The sequence below is a fragment of the Acomys russatus genome, chromosome 4 (genome assembly GCF_903995435.1).
Source record: "Acomys russatus chromosome 4, mAcoRus1.1, whole genome shotgun sequence".
In the NCBI taxonomy this organism is placed as follows: Eukaryota; Metazoa; Chordata; class Mammalia; order Rodentia; family Muridae; genus Acomys; species Acomys russatus.
In genome coordinates, this window is record NC_067140.1 from 27,405,307 (window position 1) to 27,418,530 (window position 13,224).

The 13,224-nt window shown below is 50.7% G+C and overlaps 1 protein-coding gene and 1 pseudogene across 1 annotated transcript; both read left to right on the forward strand.

Annotated features, from left to right (window-relative positions):
• Positions 1–5,897: 5,897 nt before the first annotated feature.
• On the forward strand, positions 5,898–5,997 carry LOC127188765 (uncharacterized; annotated as a pseudogene).
• A 3,966-nt stretch (positions 5,998–9,963) lies between these two features.
• Ppdpf (pancreatic progenitor cell differentiation and proliferation factor) lies at positions 9,964–11,286 on the forward strand. Its single transcript, XM_051144003.1, has 4 exons — positions 9,964–10,402; positions 10,655–10,736; positions 10,812–10,889; positions 11,008–11,286. The coding sequence occupies exons 2-4, from the start codon at positions 10,682–10,684 to the stop codon at positions 11,217–11,219; spliced, it is 345 nt and encodes a 114-aa protein (XP_050999960.1). The 5' UTR covers positions 9,964–10,402; positions 10,655–10,681; the 3' UTR covers positions 11,220–11,286.
• Positions 11,287–13,224: the final 1,938 nt, after the last annotated feature.

Genomic DNA, 13,224 nt, shown 5'->3' on the forward strand with positions numbered 1-13,224 from the left:
GAGCGTTCGCAGTTAAACTGAAGGTCACACACATTCTCACCCTGTGTAGACAGTTTGTAGTCTTTGACATCTTCTTCGAGCTGTCTCTAGAACAGGCACGATCTCTGCAGGCAATTTTGAGTTTACCAGCTGTGCTGAAATTGCTTCTCTCTCACTTCCTGTTAGGCAGTAGGAAATGCAAACTGGATTTCAGGGTAAGGAGCTTCTTTTTCTTTCTGTGTGCCCATGGCTGCCCCAAGCATCCCAAGCAGCTGTTTTTAATATCAAGCATTCTCATACAATGCAATCCATAAATATGTTAATTTAATATTTACATGCTAACAAATGACAGTAAGAAAAATTACAAGTCTTGGTTTTCTGTAAATAAAGCATTGTTTGCATGCCCAGAACTCACAGAAGCTAAGCAGGCACAGCAGCCACTAGGCCAGCACTCAAAAGTCAGAGACCAGACATCCCTGAGGCAAGCTGGTTAGCTACAATACCAGTAGGCCAGCTCTAGGCCAGCTCCACCTTCAACAAGAGCCCCTGCCTCTATGATGTGGAGAGTGATCAAAGATGAAGCCAGACATCTTCAGGCTTATACACACACACACTTGTATGCACTCACAGACACATACAGAAAAATAAAATAATTGGTTTTACAGTATGTAAATGTGACCTCAGTAGAGTTCTGTGAACCCTGCTTTGGTGATTCTAATTCGTCATTTCAACTTACCCTGAGCATCTGCTTGTTCATATGCTTAAAACACCTGGCTGGTTTACATTGGGAGGGCATGAAATCTGCACATCAGCTGGGAGGGGTTGACATGCCAAACCTGTGGTCACAGGCTCGTTCCAATTCTCTCCTTAGCACATAATTAAAACTGCTTTGCTCTAGGGGCTGGAAAGTTCACACAGGAGGATCTAAGCTTGAGGCACAGCACCCACTTGAAAAGTTGGCTTGCAGACACACACCTGTGGTCTCTATGTTGAGCTGCAGTGGCAGGTGGATCCCTGGTGCTGACACGCACACCTGTGGTCTCTATGTTGGGGCTGCAGTGATGGGTAGCTGCCTGATGCTGACTGATCAGCTAATCAAGGAAACACAAGTCCCAGCAAGACACCATGCCCCTTTTGGTTTTTCGAGATGGGGTTTCCCTGTGTAGCCCTGGCTGTCCTTGAGCCCCCCTTGTAGACCAGGCTGCCTTTGCCTCCTGAGTGCTGGAATTACAGGCACGCACCACCACACCTAGCTTAGGAACCCATCTTTTAAGCAGTAGTTTTTCTATGATATTCTGGGCCTTGCCTGGTCTGAGGCCATGAGGTCCTTCTATTTGACAATCACCATCCTCTTCGCCACATGAGGCTCCATGGGGTCACAGCCATCCCTGCTGCATTGGTCCTGGTGCTGGAATGTGCTAAGCTTTATCATTAAATCAACATTTCTTTCTTTTTTTTTTTTAAAGTGGGCAAATCCTGAAGAATGACATCTGAAGTTGACCTTTGACCTACACATACAACTTTTTCTGCTTCTAACTAGATGCTGCTGGTATCTAAAAGCACACTGATGTTGTGTGTTGACTTTATGTCTTGTAGCCCTCACATACTCACCCGAGTGTCTTCTATATAGATTCCCTGAGACCCGCTACGAAGACAATTGACATTGCCTGTTCATAGAGATGATTTTTTTGGTTTCCTTGTTTTATAGTTTGGACTAAGACCTCTTATGAGCATGGACTAACTGTGAGAATGAACAGTCCTGCAAACAGGCCGTCAAAACTTTACCCACACTCCTTACTACACTAAAGACACTCCTTTCTGGTGCTACTCTGTGGAGAATATTTGTCATGGACGGACATTGAGTTTCATCCATCCACGACTCTCCATTATTTTATGTGTTCAAAGTTGCTCAGTGCATTTTTTTTTTTTTACAATTGTATCTTTTAAGTCTTTGTGAGATAATTCCAAAAACCGTGTAATCTCAGAGCTACTCTTTGCTGTTCGTCACTTCCTGTGTGAATTGAAATTTTCCTGGTTCTTTTCATAATTCAGTATTTTTGATGAATCAATATTCCTGGTTTATTGGACATCTTTGGTTGAAATCCAGAGTGCTGGGCTATGTGTGGTGGCGCATGCTTATAACCCCAGCACTCAGGAGGACAAAGCAGGAAGATCAGGAGTTGAAGGTCACCTTTGGCTATAGAGCAAATTGGAGGATAGCCCAGATAGCCTGGGCTATGTGAGACCCTGTCTCAAAAGAAGGTAGAAAGGACAGACGGAATCTAAAGTGCTGGACTGAAGCTTGGGCTAACCCTGTATTTAAGGGACACGGTTTGTAAATCTACAGCCTTTATGACTGGAAATATTTTTTGCATGTATATGTGGTATGTGTGTATGTCTCTGTGTGTGTGTGTGTGCATGCTATGGCTATACCTGCAGAGTCCAGAGATTGATGTAGGGTATCTTCCCTAACCATTTCCACCTTATGTTTTGAAGTATGGTCTCTCACTTAAACCCAGAGTTTACCCAGACAAGATAGTGTAGCTGGCCAGCCTGTCAGCGTGTCCTCGGGATCCTGTGTCCGCCTCCTGTGATTACAGGCAGGCTACCACACCCACCTGTCATTTATGCAGGGCCTGGGGAATCTAAGCTCTCGTTCTCAGGCTTATGTTGCAGCTGCTTTATCTCCTCAGCCCCTAAAAATATTCAATATCCCTCTGTAATGTTTATTTTTATTATACACATTATTGAAAAACAGCGCAAATAGATTAAAGTATCACACACCAAAATTAACCAGACTCAAAGTCTATATAACCCAACAAACGTCTATAAAGTTAGAAAATGTTTTTGGGCCACGTGGTAGTGGCGGTAGCGGTGGCGGTGGTGGTAGCAGCATATTTCTGTGAGTTCAGGGCCAGCCTACTCTTTAGAGCGAGTTCCAGGACATCCAAAGCTACACACAGAGAAACCCTGTCTCAAAAAAAAAAAAAACAAAAACAAAACAAACAAACAAAAAAAAAAACCAAAGAGAAAAGAAAAGGAAAGAAGGAAAGAAGGAAGGAAGGACGTGCATTTAGAAGGGGCGTTGTGGAGCTCCACATTACACTTTATGCTTTCACTTTCCATATTGGATATATTTTATGCATCTACCCACATGGCCCTAGTGGATGACAACTGAGGTTTCACGAAGGGTGAAAAGGAGGCTGGGGCTTTAAGTCTGCATTGTAATGCCTGCCTCCTGCCACTCATAAGCCTGTCCCTTTCTTACAAACAGTTGATGAAAGTGGCTTGTGAAAGGCATTTGCATGCTCAGGCTTGGCTACTGTTGAGTAAGTGGTGGGGGTGGGGGTATGGTACCTATGGTTGCCACTTATATTCTACTCTACTTAAGGCCTATTATATGACAGAGTCTACTTAGCTGCTAGGAATCAAGTGATGGACAGGTGCATTATCCTGTATACTTAACTAGCAAATAAATATAAAAACAAAAAACAGTACCGTTGTATTTGGCTTGTTTTGTTTTTTACGACAAGATCTTACTTACTATGGACCTTGGACTTTCTGATCCTCCTGCCTCAACCTCTTGAGTGCTCTGATTACAAGCACATGCTTGCTCTCTCTCCTCTCCTCTCCTCTCCTCTTCTCTTCTCTTCTCTTCTCTCTCTCTCCCCCCCCCCCCCCCCCGTGTGTGTGTGTGTGTGTGTGTGTGTGTGTGTGTGTGTGTGTGTGTGTGTGTGTGTGTGTGTGTGTGTGTGTGTGTGTGTGTGTGTGTGTGTTGCTGGAGATTGAACCCAGGGCCTTGGGCAAGCACTCCTACACTGAGCTGCTTGCCTACTCAATATCTACCTGTATTGAGCACATATCATGTGCCAGGCACAGATGTTAGCATTCATAGGAAACGTCCTAACCCCGTGAAGAGGATACTTTCACATTTCACAGAAAGGAAGTTGAGGAAACAAAACAAAACAAAACAACAACAAAAAAGCTGGCCACACAGAGTACCACCTTTATTGGAAGGCCTTTTAAAATATTAGTCGTTTTATTTGTTCTACGAGTAGTGACATCATCTAGATGGTGCCAGGTCCTGCCAGACCCATCAGCAGAGGGGTTGGGGCTGGGCCTTTGCAAAGACAGCATTCCCCAAGAGCAGACCAAGGAGTCCTGAGGACCCTGGACTTGTCTCTGTCTTTGGCAGAGCTCCCACTTCTACCCCAGATGCCCATGGCTGGGGAAGAGTATGAGGGGCAAACACAGGCCCCATCTCCATTGCTCAAGAGTAGCCAATCCTATGCAGCCATCTGTGAAAGAGGGACGAGGCTCAGGAGTGTGGCAGGTGGCGGGTGGCATTACAAGGTAGACTCAGAGCCTCAGCCTTTCCTTTCCACTCTGTGAAAAATCCTGGTCATCATCCACTAGGGCTATCTGATATGTGCCCATTAGTGTCATCTGTCCAAAGTCACAACCTAGGCAGTAATCTTGGCCCAACTAGACCCTGTCTGGCATACCAGTGGTGGACTCACATCCACATAGCTTTCTGCCTTTTCTTTCTTTCTTTTCTTAAAGATTTATTTATTTATTATGTATACAGCGTTCTACCCGCATATACTCCTGCACGACAGAAGAGGGCATCAGAGGGTTGTGAGCGACCACGTTGTTGCTGGGGATTGAACTCAGGACCTTTGGAAGAGCAGCCAGTGCTCTTAGCCTCTGGAGCCATCTCCCCAGCCCCTGCCCTGGCTTTCTAGAGCCACCGGCCAAATTTCATATAGTCCCCATTCCCTTATATCCTGACCCAGTGCCCAAACCTTGCAGATCCCATGGCCTCCAAAATCCACCAAGCAGAGAAGGGGCTGCTGTTCTCCAATCTCATCCATCTTACTTGGCAGGCATCCACTCTGCCTGTGGTCACTCACAGAGATGGACTCTGCAAGACAGCTGCTGGCTAGACCAAGCAGCCATGAGAGGCCACACCCTAGCTTTCCAACATGAGCCACAACCCAGGGACATATTAACAGCAGGAGCTAGGCAGTGATGTAGCCAGCCTCACTAGGTGTCACAGCATTATTTGATCCTGTTGCAAACCCCGAGATTGTGAACTGTAAAACCCTGATGTGGTTGAGCCCTAACACACACCTTTAAGCCAAGAACTTTCTGTTTATTGTAAACAGGTGATTAAGGTGTGGTTCAGCCAGCCCTACCACACACCTTCAATCCAAGAGCTTTCTGTACACAGGATTTAATAAAGTTAACCCTAGGTCAAGAGGCGGAGGAAGAAACCAGCTGAAGGGATTAAAGAGTAACTGGGACTTTGAGATGAGGGGTATTTACATTGTGCATAAGAAGAGGCTTTTGAGCTTTGAGTTAGCAAGCTCTTTGGATTTTATTTATTTTATCTATCTATCTATCTATCTATCCATCCATCCATCCATCTAATGGCTTTTCCTCCTGGGCTGTCTAGCTAGGCTAGCAAGCTTTTGGTTTTGGGCTTTTTGGTTTTTCCTCTGGGACCTGAGCTGAGTGAAAAGGCCAGCTGGTGCTTTCTCTACCTCTCTGAGCTAGCAGGTTTTCACCTCAGTATCTGGCTCCTGAGTCTATTTTGGTAAAATTGAATGGTTGGTATTTCCTTTCTTTAAAACAATAACTAGGCACGTTGGAGGAAGTAAGAAAGGGTCAGAGCAAGCTGTCTGCACAGATGCTGGAGACCAGTTGGGGACTAAGTCCATAACCCCTTTCCCCACATTGCCAAGCATGTGTTGAGGTCAGAGGACAATTGTGTGAGGTCAGTTCTCTCCACCCACCTTTATGTGGGATCCACGGGCCTAACTTAGGTTCCCAAGTTTGCAAGACAAGCAGCTTTACCTGTTGAACCATCTGACCAGACTGTAGTTTTTCTACTTTACAGAAAGACTATCCCACACTTGCCTTGGCAACACATATACTGAAATTGGAACAATACTGAGATTAACATGGCCCCTGAACAAGGATGATATACAAATTTGTGAACTATTCCATATTACAAGAAAAGGGCTGGGCAGTGGTGGCCCATGCCTTTAATCCCAGCATTCCAGAGGCAGAGACAGAAGGATCTTTGCAAGTTCGAGGCCAGCCTGGTCTACAAATTACATCCAGAACAGCCAGGGCTGTTACACAGAGAAACTCAGTATTAAAAAATGAAAAGAAGAGGAGGAAGAGAGACGGGAGGGGGGTAAGGGGGGAGGAGGGAAAGAAAAGGAATATCCCAAAGCTAGCATCGTGGCACACCCCTGGGACCCCTGCAGGTGAAAGGCTGAAGCAGGAGGATGACTGCCACTCAAAGGCCAGAAGCCAGGTTGGACAGCAGTGGGATCTCATCTCAGACAGGACAGATGGAGGAAAGAGGAGAGACCGATGGGGAGGCCCCATCCAGACCCTACTACAGATGCCAACAGCTGAGGATGAGAGTGAGGTGGGATGATTAGGTAGGCCCAGATCAGAGCCAAGTGTGGCCTGGGAGAGACGGAAGACTAATGTCCAGCTGGGGATAACCATCAAGTGGTCCCCACTGTGGCCTCCCACTGTGAGCCTCTCCAGGTGGCCTCCCCACTGTAGCCTCCCCATTGTAGCCTCCCTACTGTGGCCTCCCCACTGTTAGCCTCCCGCTGTGGCCTCCCCACTGTTAGTCTCCCTGCTGTGGCCTCCCCACTGTAGCCTCCCCATTGTAGCCTCCCTACTGTGGCCTCTCCATTGTTAGCCTCCCTGCTGTGGCCTCCCCACTGTGAGCCTTCCTACTGTGGCCTCCCCACTGTTAGCCTCCCTGCTGTGGCCTCCCCACTGTGAGCCTCTCCACTGTGGCCTCCCCATTGTAGCCTCCCTACTGTGGCCTCCCCACTGTGGCCTCCCCGCTGTAGCCTCCCCGCTGTGGCCTCCTCACTGTGGCCTCCCACTGTGAGCCTCTCCACTGTGGCCTCCCCACTGTGTAGCCGCCCCACTGTGGCCTCCCCACTGTAGCCTCCCCATTGTAGCCTCCCCCAGCCACATCCATCCAAGTGAAGCCGCTAGCTTGCCCCGAGGTAGAAAGCTCTCATGGTCCCCCTTCTTTCCTTTTCTAGGTGATGACCCACAATCTACACCTTGGGTCACAAACTCTGCTCCTAAGAAGACACTGTAGAGGGAGCTCCTGGCAGGAAGTGGGCATAGCACATCCACTGCCTTAACCTGTCCAAGCCCAGGAGAGGACTGCACCTCTAAACTATCCAGCACTGAGACATTCAGAAATGCCCCAAGTGGCACCTGATCTTGTTCCCACATGGCAGGTTCAGAAAGGCTGTGTAATCCCCAAGTCAGAACAGCAGAGGGTGTGACCAGTCAGTGACCACAAGCCACACACATCCTATTTCCTGTGGGAAGTGGTCAAGGTACCTCATTCTGCACCAAACAGGAGGTGGGACCTGGCTCCAACCCCCTCCATGGACCAGTGAACCATAGTTCCTGCTAGCCTCAGGACCTTTTCATATGCTGGGCAAGTAAGTGCAAGGCTGGCCTTTTCTTTCTTTCTTTCTTTCTTTCTTTTTTTCTTTTATTTCTTGAGACAGGGTTTCCCTATTTAGCCTTGGCTGTCCTGGACTCACTTTTGTAGACCAGGCTGGCTTCAAACTTACAGAGATCCACCTGCCTCTGCCTCCCGAGGATTAAAGGCGTGCACCACCACACCCGGCTGCAAGGCTGGTCTTACTTGGCCTCCAGTTCCTGAGGTGCCGCTGAGGGAGCAGCTTCTTCAGTGGATGCACCTTGTAGTCTGACCCATTTGATGAATAGCAAGAAAATTCGACCCTGGAAACAGGTGACAGGGCTAGAGTCAGTCTCAGCAGAAGCCTTGGCAGCCCTGCCCTCCCCCACTGTAAGCCTCAACCCCCTGACTTCCTCCACCTCAGCCCCACTCTGTACTATGTATACTCCCTGGATCCCTAAAGGTGGCACACACTCATATCTGATTCCTCCATGTCCCTGCTGAGTAAGCACCATGCCCCTAATTCAGGCCAGATTGCTCACACTTCAGATGAACAGTGCCAGTCCCTGACTCTCTCTCAGGTCTGTGCAACCTGCAGGAGGCCTTCCTCCAAAGCTCCTTGCAGTTGGGTTCTAATAGTCCCTCCCCTCAGCCCGGTCTCTCTAGCCTTGGTTTGAACCATGCAGGTGTTGCATGGCTTTTCCTGGGGAATGTGAACAAGCACCACAGATAGGACATCAGTGACAGACCAAAGAGAAAAGTTCATGTTAGGGTGAGTGTTACTGACAAAAGCTTGGGTGTGGTGGTCTTACCTGTTGACTTGATGGGGTTGCAAACCACCATGCAAACAAACCTCTGAGCACATCTGTGAGGAAGTTCCTGGACTGGGGCTGAGGTGGGGAGATATGCCCTAAATGTGGACAGCGCCATGCTATGGGGTAAGTTCCCTGGTCGCAGGCAACTATGCTGAAACACCCCCACACGCACTTCCCACCCTCATCCCCAGCAATCACTTAGTGTTTATATAACCTGGAGAAGAGCAAGCTGAGCGTTGGTAAACCTCCTGGGACTTCCTGAAACTCTCCAGTGTTCACTAGAGGAAACAGCTGATAGCCTTTGGAGAGGCCCACACGCTGGACCAGGATAGGCTGAGGTAAGTCACAGTCTGAAGCACATGAAGCCATGAAGCAAGCCCGGCTTGTACTGAAGTCGCACCCTCCTGGTGTCTCCTGAGCTGGCCAGTCTGCCTTATCAATGCCTTACTTTTGCTGCTGTCCTGTCAACTGTCCCCCAACTCCTACCCCCCAGCCCCCTACCCCCACCCCTGCCTCACTTTCATTATAGTTACCCCTTGCCCTCCCGCCCTCTAAACCAGCACTCCTACTGGGCCGCTTCTTGCCGGTTTCCCATGCCTGGATGTTTGCACAGGGTAGGTCTCAGCAAATTCAAGCAAAGGGTCCCAGTCAAAGCTTCCTGGAGACCGCAGGGACACAAGAGCACTCCTTGGGTCCTACTAGCCTCAGCGTAGTCCAAGTTCTCCCTGAGCCCCCATGAAGGCAAGTCTAACCTAATCTTTGGTTACAGGAGAAGCATGCTACACGAAGCTGGCTCATGGGGGCTTGCCAGAAGACTGACTGACTGCCTGGGAAGGGAGGGCAGCGTATACTGGCCAGCCACGCAGCTCCAAGCTCTGGAGTCGCCCAAACACGGGTCTCTGCCAACAGTGCAGACCTCTGCCTGATGCTAGCTACTTTTTTCTTTCTTTCATTCATTCTTTTTTTTGTTTTGTTTTGGTTTTGGTTTTTCGAGACAAGGTTTCTCTGTGTAACCGCTCTGGCTGTCCTGGAACTTGCTCTGTAGTCCAGGCTGGCCTCGAACTCATGGAGATCCACCTGCCTCTGCCTCCCAAGCACTGTGATTAAAGTCGTGCGCCGCCGCCGCCGCCGCCCTACTTAATACTGCCTGTTCTCAGCTCTCCCCGCCCCCAAGCCTTCCTATGTAATTTATCTTCCATCACTCCTCACCAAGCAACAGAACGCAGTTTGCAGTTTGCGTTTGGTGAACAGTGCCAACCATGATTTGAAATAGACGCAGGCGATTGCTCCGCTTCCCCAGGGCGGGCTAGTCCTTGCAGGACCGCTTGGGGGCTCCAGGCGCTAACCAGTGCGCCCAGAAAACAGAGGGAGATTGCGAAGCAGGGACACGCACGGGGGCAGGTGCCCCCTGTGCTTTCTTATGTTAGGCCCACTCAACAAAGGGTCGGAGTGAGGTGCACGGAAAATGAAAGCCTGCGGGGACCGGCGCAAGTAGCAGACTGCAGCAAGTAAAGGGGACAAGAACACCGAACAGCCTGGCTACAAGAGGCCACTTCCGAGAGAACGGCACAGACTGAGGGCCACACGTCCCACATAAGATTCTTAACGTCCTCTATGCGAGGCCAGGTGCTTCCAGTTCAAACCAGGGGGCGGGGGAGGTGGCGGGGAGGGGTGTAGCGGGGGGAGGGTCAGGACAGCAGAGCTGGACTTCGCCTAGAGCCGGACCACTAATGTTTGATCAAGGACGTGATGGCCAAGGTGGAATCTGCAAAACCCAGTATTGCACAAGGTGGGGCCGATCTTTGCTCAGCTCGGGGCCAAGTCTAATAGGGACCTTTTCGTGCTTTTGAGGATCTAATAGAGACCAGGAGGGCTCAAAGATCTCAAGGGTGGGGCCGCCGCGATGGAGGAGGGACCTGGCCACGCGTGCTCCGCCCCACCGCGAGGCGTCTGTTGCTCACGCAGGAAAGTAAATAAGTACGCGCGTGCGCACGGCGCGCGCGCGCGGGTTGTAGAGTATCTGTGCTCTGTGCGTCCCGGCAAATGGGCTCCCGGGTCTAGCCGCCCCGGGCGCTGTCACCGGTGACTGCGCCGAGGCCCGCGAGGAGGGGTCGCCGCTGAGGTGAGGGCAGCCATAGTAGTGGTGGTGGCAGCAGCGGCCGGCCAAGGGTGGGGGAGGCGCGCGCCCTCTTGGGGCCGGGCGCATACAAAGCTCCTTTGTCTCACCTCGCAGCCGGCCCTGGCTGGTTGGAGCCGCTCGGAAGCCCGGTGTTGCGGGGCGGGGGGCGGGGGGAGCTGGAGGGGCGTAGGGGGGGGGGGTAGGGGACTCGAGGCCCACTCCGGTGTTCGGTGACCAGGCCCATATTCTGCTCAGATCTCCGCCGCGCCCGGGCCCTGAAGCATGGCAGCCATCCCTTCCAGCGGCTCGCTCGTAGCTACCCACGACTACTATCGGCGTAAGTAGCGCCTCACCGACCCCGTCCAGCGCTGGGCCAGGGCTCTCTGGCTGACCCCCCCCTCCCCTCCCCCAGGACGCCTGGGCTCCTCGTCCAGCAACAGCTCCTGCGGGAGTACCGAGTGCCCGGGGGACGCGGTGCCCCACTCCCCGGGTGAGTACAGAACCAGCCAGCAGAAGGCGCGGGGTGGGCGGTAGGGGAGGATCGTGGAGTGGGACCGGATGGGACCCTACCCGGTGGCAACTTTGTAACCTCCTTTTGCTCCTCTCAGGTCTCCCCAAGGCCGACCCCGGCCACTGGTGGGCTAGCTTCTTTTTTGGGAAGACCACACTCCCAATCATGGCCACAGTGTTGGAATCTGCTGAGCACCCGACAAAACCCCTCCAGGCCCCCAGAAGCCCGATCACTCGTGACCTGCCTCCTGAAACTATGCAGCAGCCAGTCAACCATCCTGGCCAGGCTAACACCAGGGCCTCATCCTGATCTGGTAGAATCACCAGCCAGCCCAAACTTAAGTGAAATTAGGCCAGAATCCCACCCACCCACCTCACCCGACTGTACCCTGTAAACTAGGAAGGCTGCAGCAAGAGCTGGAGAGAGCCCCTTCTTGGTTCATAGTGCTGAGCTTTACTAGCCCCACAACTGTGCCTTGCACCAAGCAGAAAATAAACTCCCAGCAGTTATCCTCCCCCTGGTGTACTTGAGACATTATTGAAGCCAGCCTTTCTTCCTGCTTGGTGCTGTTGTGTTCTTGGCCTTCCTGACAGCTCCTTTGAGGTAGACCCTGCCCAGTAATATCCCTGGAGCTGGTGAGACGCCCGCTGGAGTGGGTCTGGCCCAAGAAGCTGGGATGCCTCCACTTCTGGAGAACCCAGGTTACCAGTTGGTCATAAGTAGCTAGTCCAAGGGAGGCTGGGCCTCTGCCTGAGTTTGGAGCTCTCAGCTGAAGGGAACCCAGTGCCTTAGCAGGAACTTAGTGGATTACCTTGGGTCAGGCCCCCACAGCTTACATGGGTTCCCCACGGCTGGGGATACTAACACAGACTGAAAGAGGGTTCCAGACTTAAGATAAGCTAGCCTAGGAGCTGTGGAGAGCCAGCAGGGTAAGGGTGGGGCCTCAGGTGTGGCACAGCGGGCCCTTCTGGTGTAAACAGCTGCACTCCCTTGGGAACTGGGCCTGTGCCTCCCTTGCCTCCCTCCTGTCTGCCCTCAGGGTATCCAGGTGGCTTGTGGATTGCCACACTTACTCCCAAGCAAGTTGTAGGTGGAGGAGGCTCTTTCCACCTTTGATGGACTCAGAAGGGGAAATTTTCCACTCAGGCCAAAATGTCCGGACAAGGCCCACAGAGCTGCTCATAGTTGCTCCCCACGCTAAGCCCACCGGTTTCATGTGTAGAAACACCAAGACACTGGTTCTAAGATGAACACCTGTATCTGGGTATATCTGATGTAAACACCTGGTGTGAGACTGAACTGATGAACACTTTTCTTCTCTGAGAGTCAGGGTAAACATTGGTGAAAGAAAGCCAGTAATTTCTGTGGTGCATGTTTAAGTGTAGAATTACAACTGATGGCCTGTCTGGATACACCAGATCTTCAGGAATTTCCTACAAATCATGGATACCACCTCTAGATACAACCTAAGAAAGGTTTCATATTTTAGTGTTTGACAGGGCTTCTCATACTGCAACGTCCAATAAGCCTAGTTTGATCGCTCTCTTTCATAAAAAAGAGAAATCCTGAGGCCGCAAGGCCTCTCGTGGAAACGTAAAAGTTGGCTTAAAGTTAGAGAATTGAATCTAGAGTTTGGTTTCCAGAATTAGCAGACACTTGACCTTCGTTTGCCTGTTTCAGCAAAGTGGCCAGATAGCTAAAGGAAACCTGGGTTACGTGGCTGTAAGCAGACTTTGTCCTGCAGTGGTCAAAGACGGAGCTTCACATGATAGAAGCACAGCACGAACCCTAGGCCAGTTACCACCCCAGTAGCTTAGACTAAGAGGGCAAGATCTGGGGACTACTGTAAACGAACATCTTTCATAATGTCAGTCTAGTTTTATATCACTACATTATTAATAATGATTCCCTTTTGGGGGGGGTATTTTAAGAGAAGGTCTTGTGTTACCCAAGTTGGCCTTAAACTTGCTGTCTTGAGGATGCCCTTGAACTTTTGATCTTCTTCCTCCTACCTCCCAGACACTAGGATCTCAGGTATGTACCACCACACCTGTGTAGCCAGTGCTGGGGATAGAACCCAAGGCTTCATGTGTGTCATGTATGTGCTCTGCCGGACTGAGCGGCAGCCCCAGCCCCCAGGCTAATTTAAAAGAATGCTAAATAAATCCTTTCAGTCCTCCTGGCTACATGAGATCCCACTCCGTCAGGCATTTGAAAGAGCATCCATCCACAAGCCAGATGTGGTAGTGCACACCTATAGTCCCAGCACTAGGAGACAGAGGCAGGTGGATCTTCACATTTAAGGCCAGCCTGG

Coding starts and splice junctions, on each gene's coding strand:
- Ppdpf (XM_051144003.1), top strand. CDS start 10,682: ATGGCAGCCATCCCTTCCAGCGGCTCGCTCGTAGCTACCCACGACTAC. Junction 10,737..10,811: donor TACCCACGACTACTATCGGC/GTAAGTAGCGCC, acceptor CCCCTCCCCCAG/GACGCCTGGGCTCCTCGTCC. Junction 10,890..11,007: donor CGCGGTGCCCCACTCCCCGG/GTGAGTACAGAA, acceptor TGCTCCTCTCAG/GTCTCCCCAAGGCCGACCCC.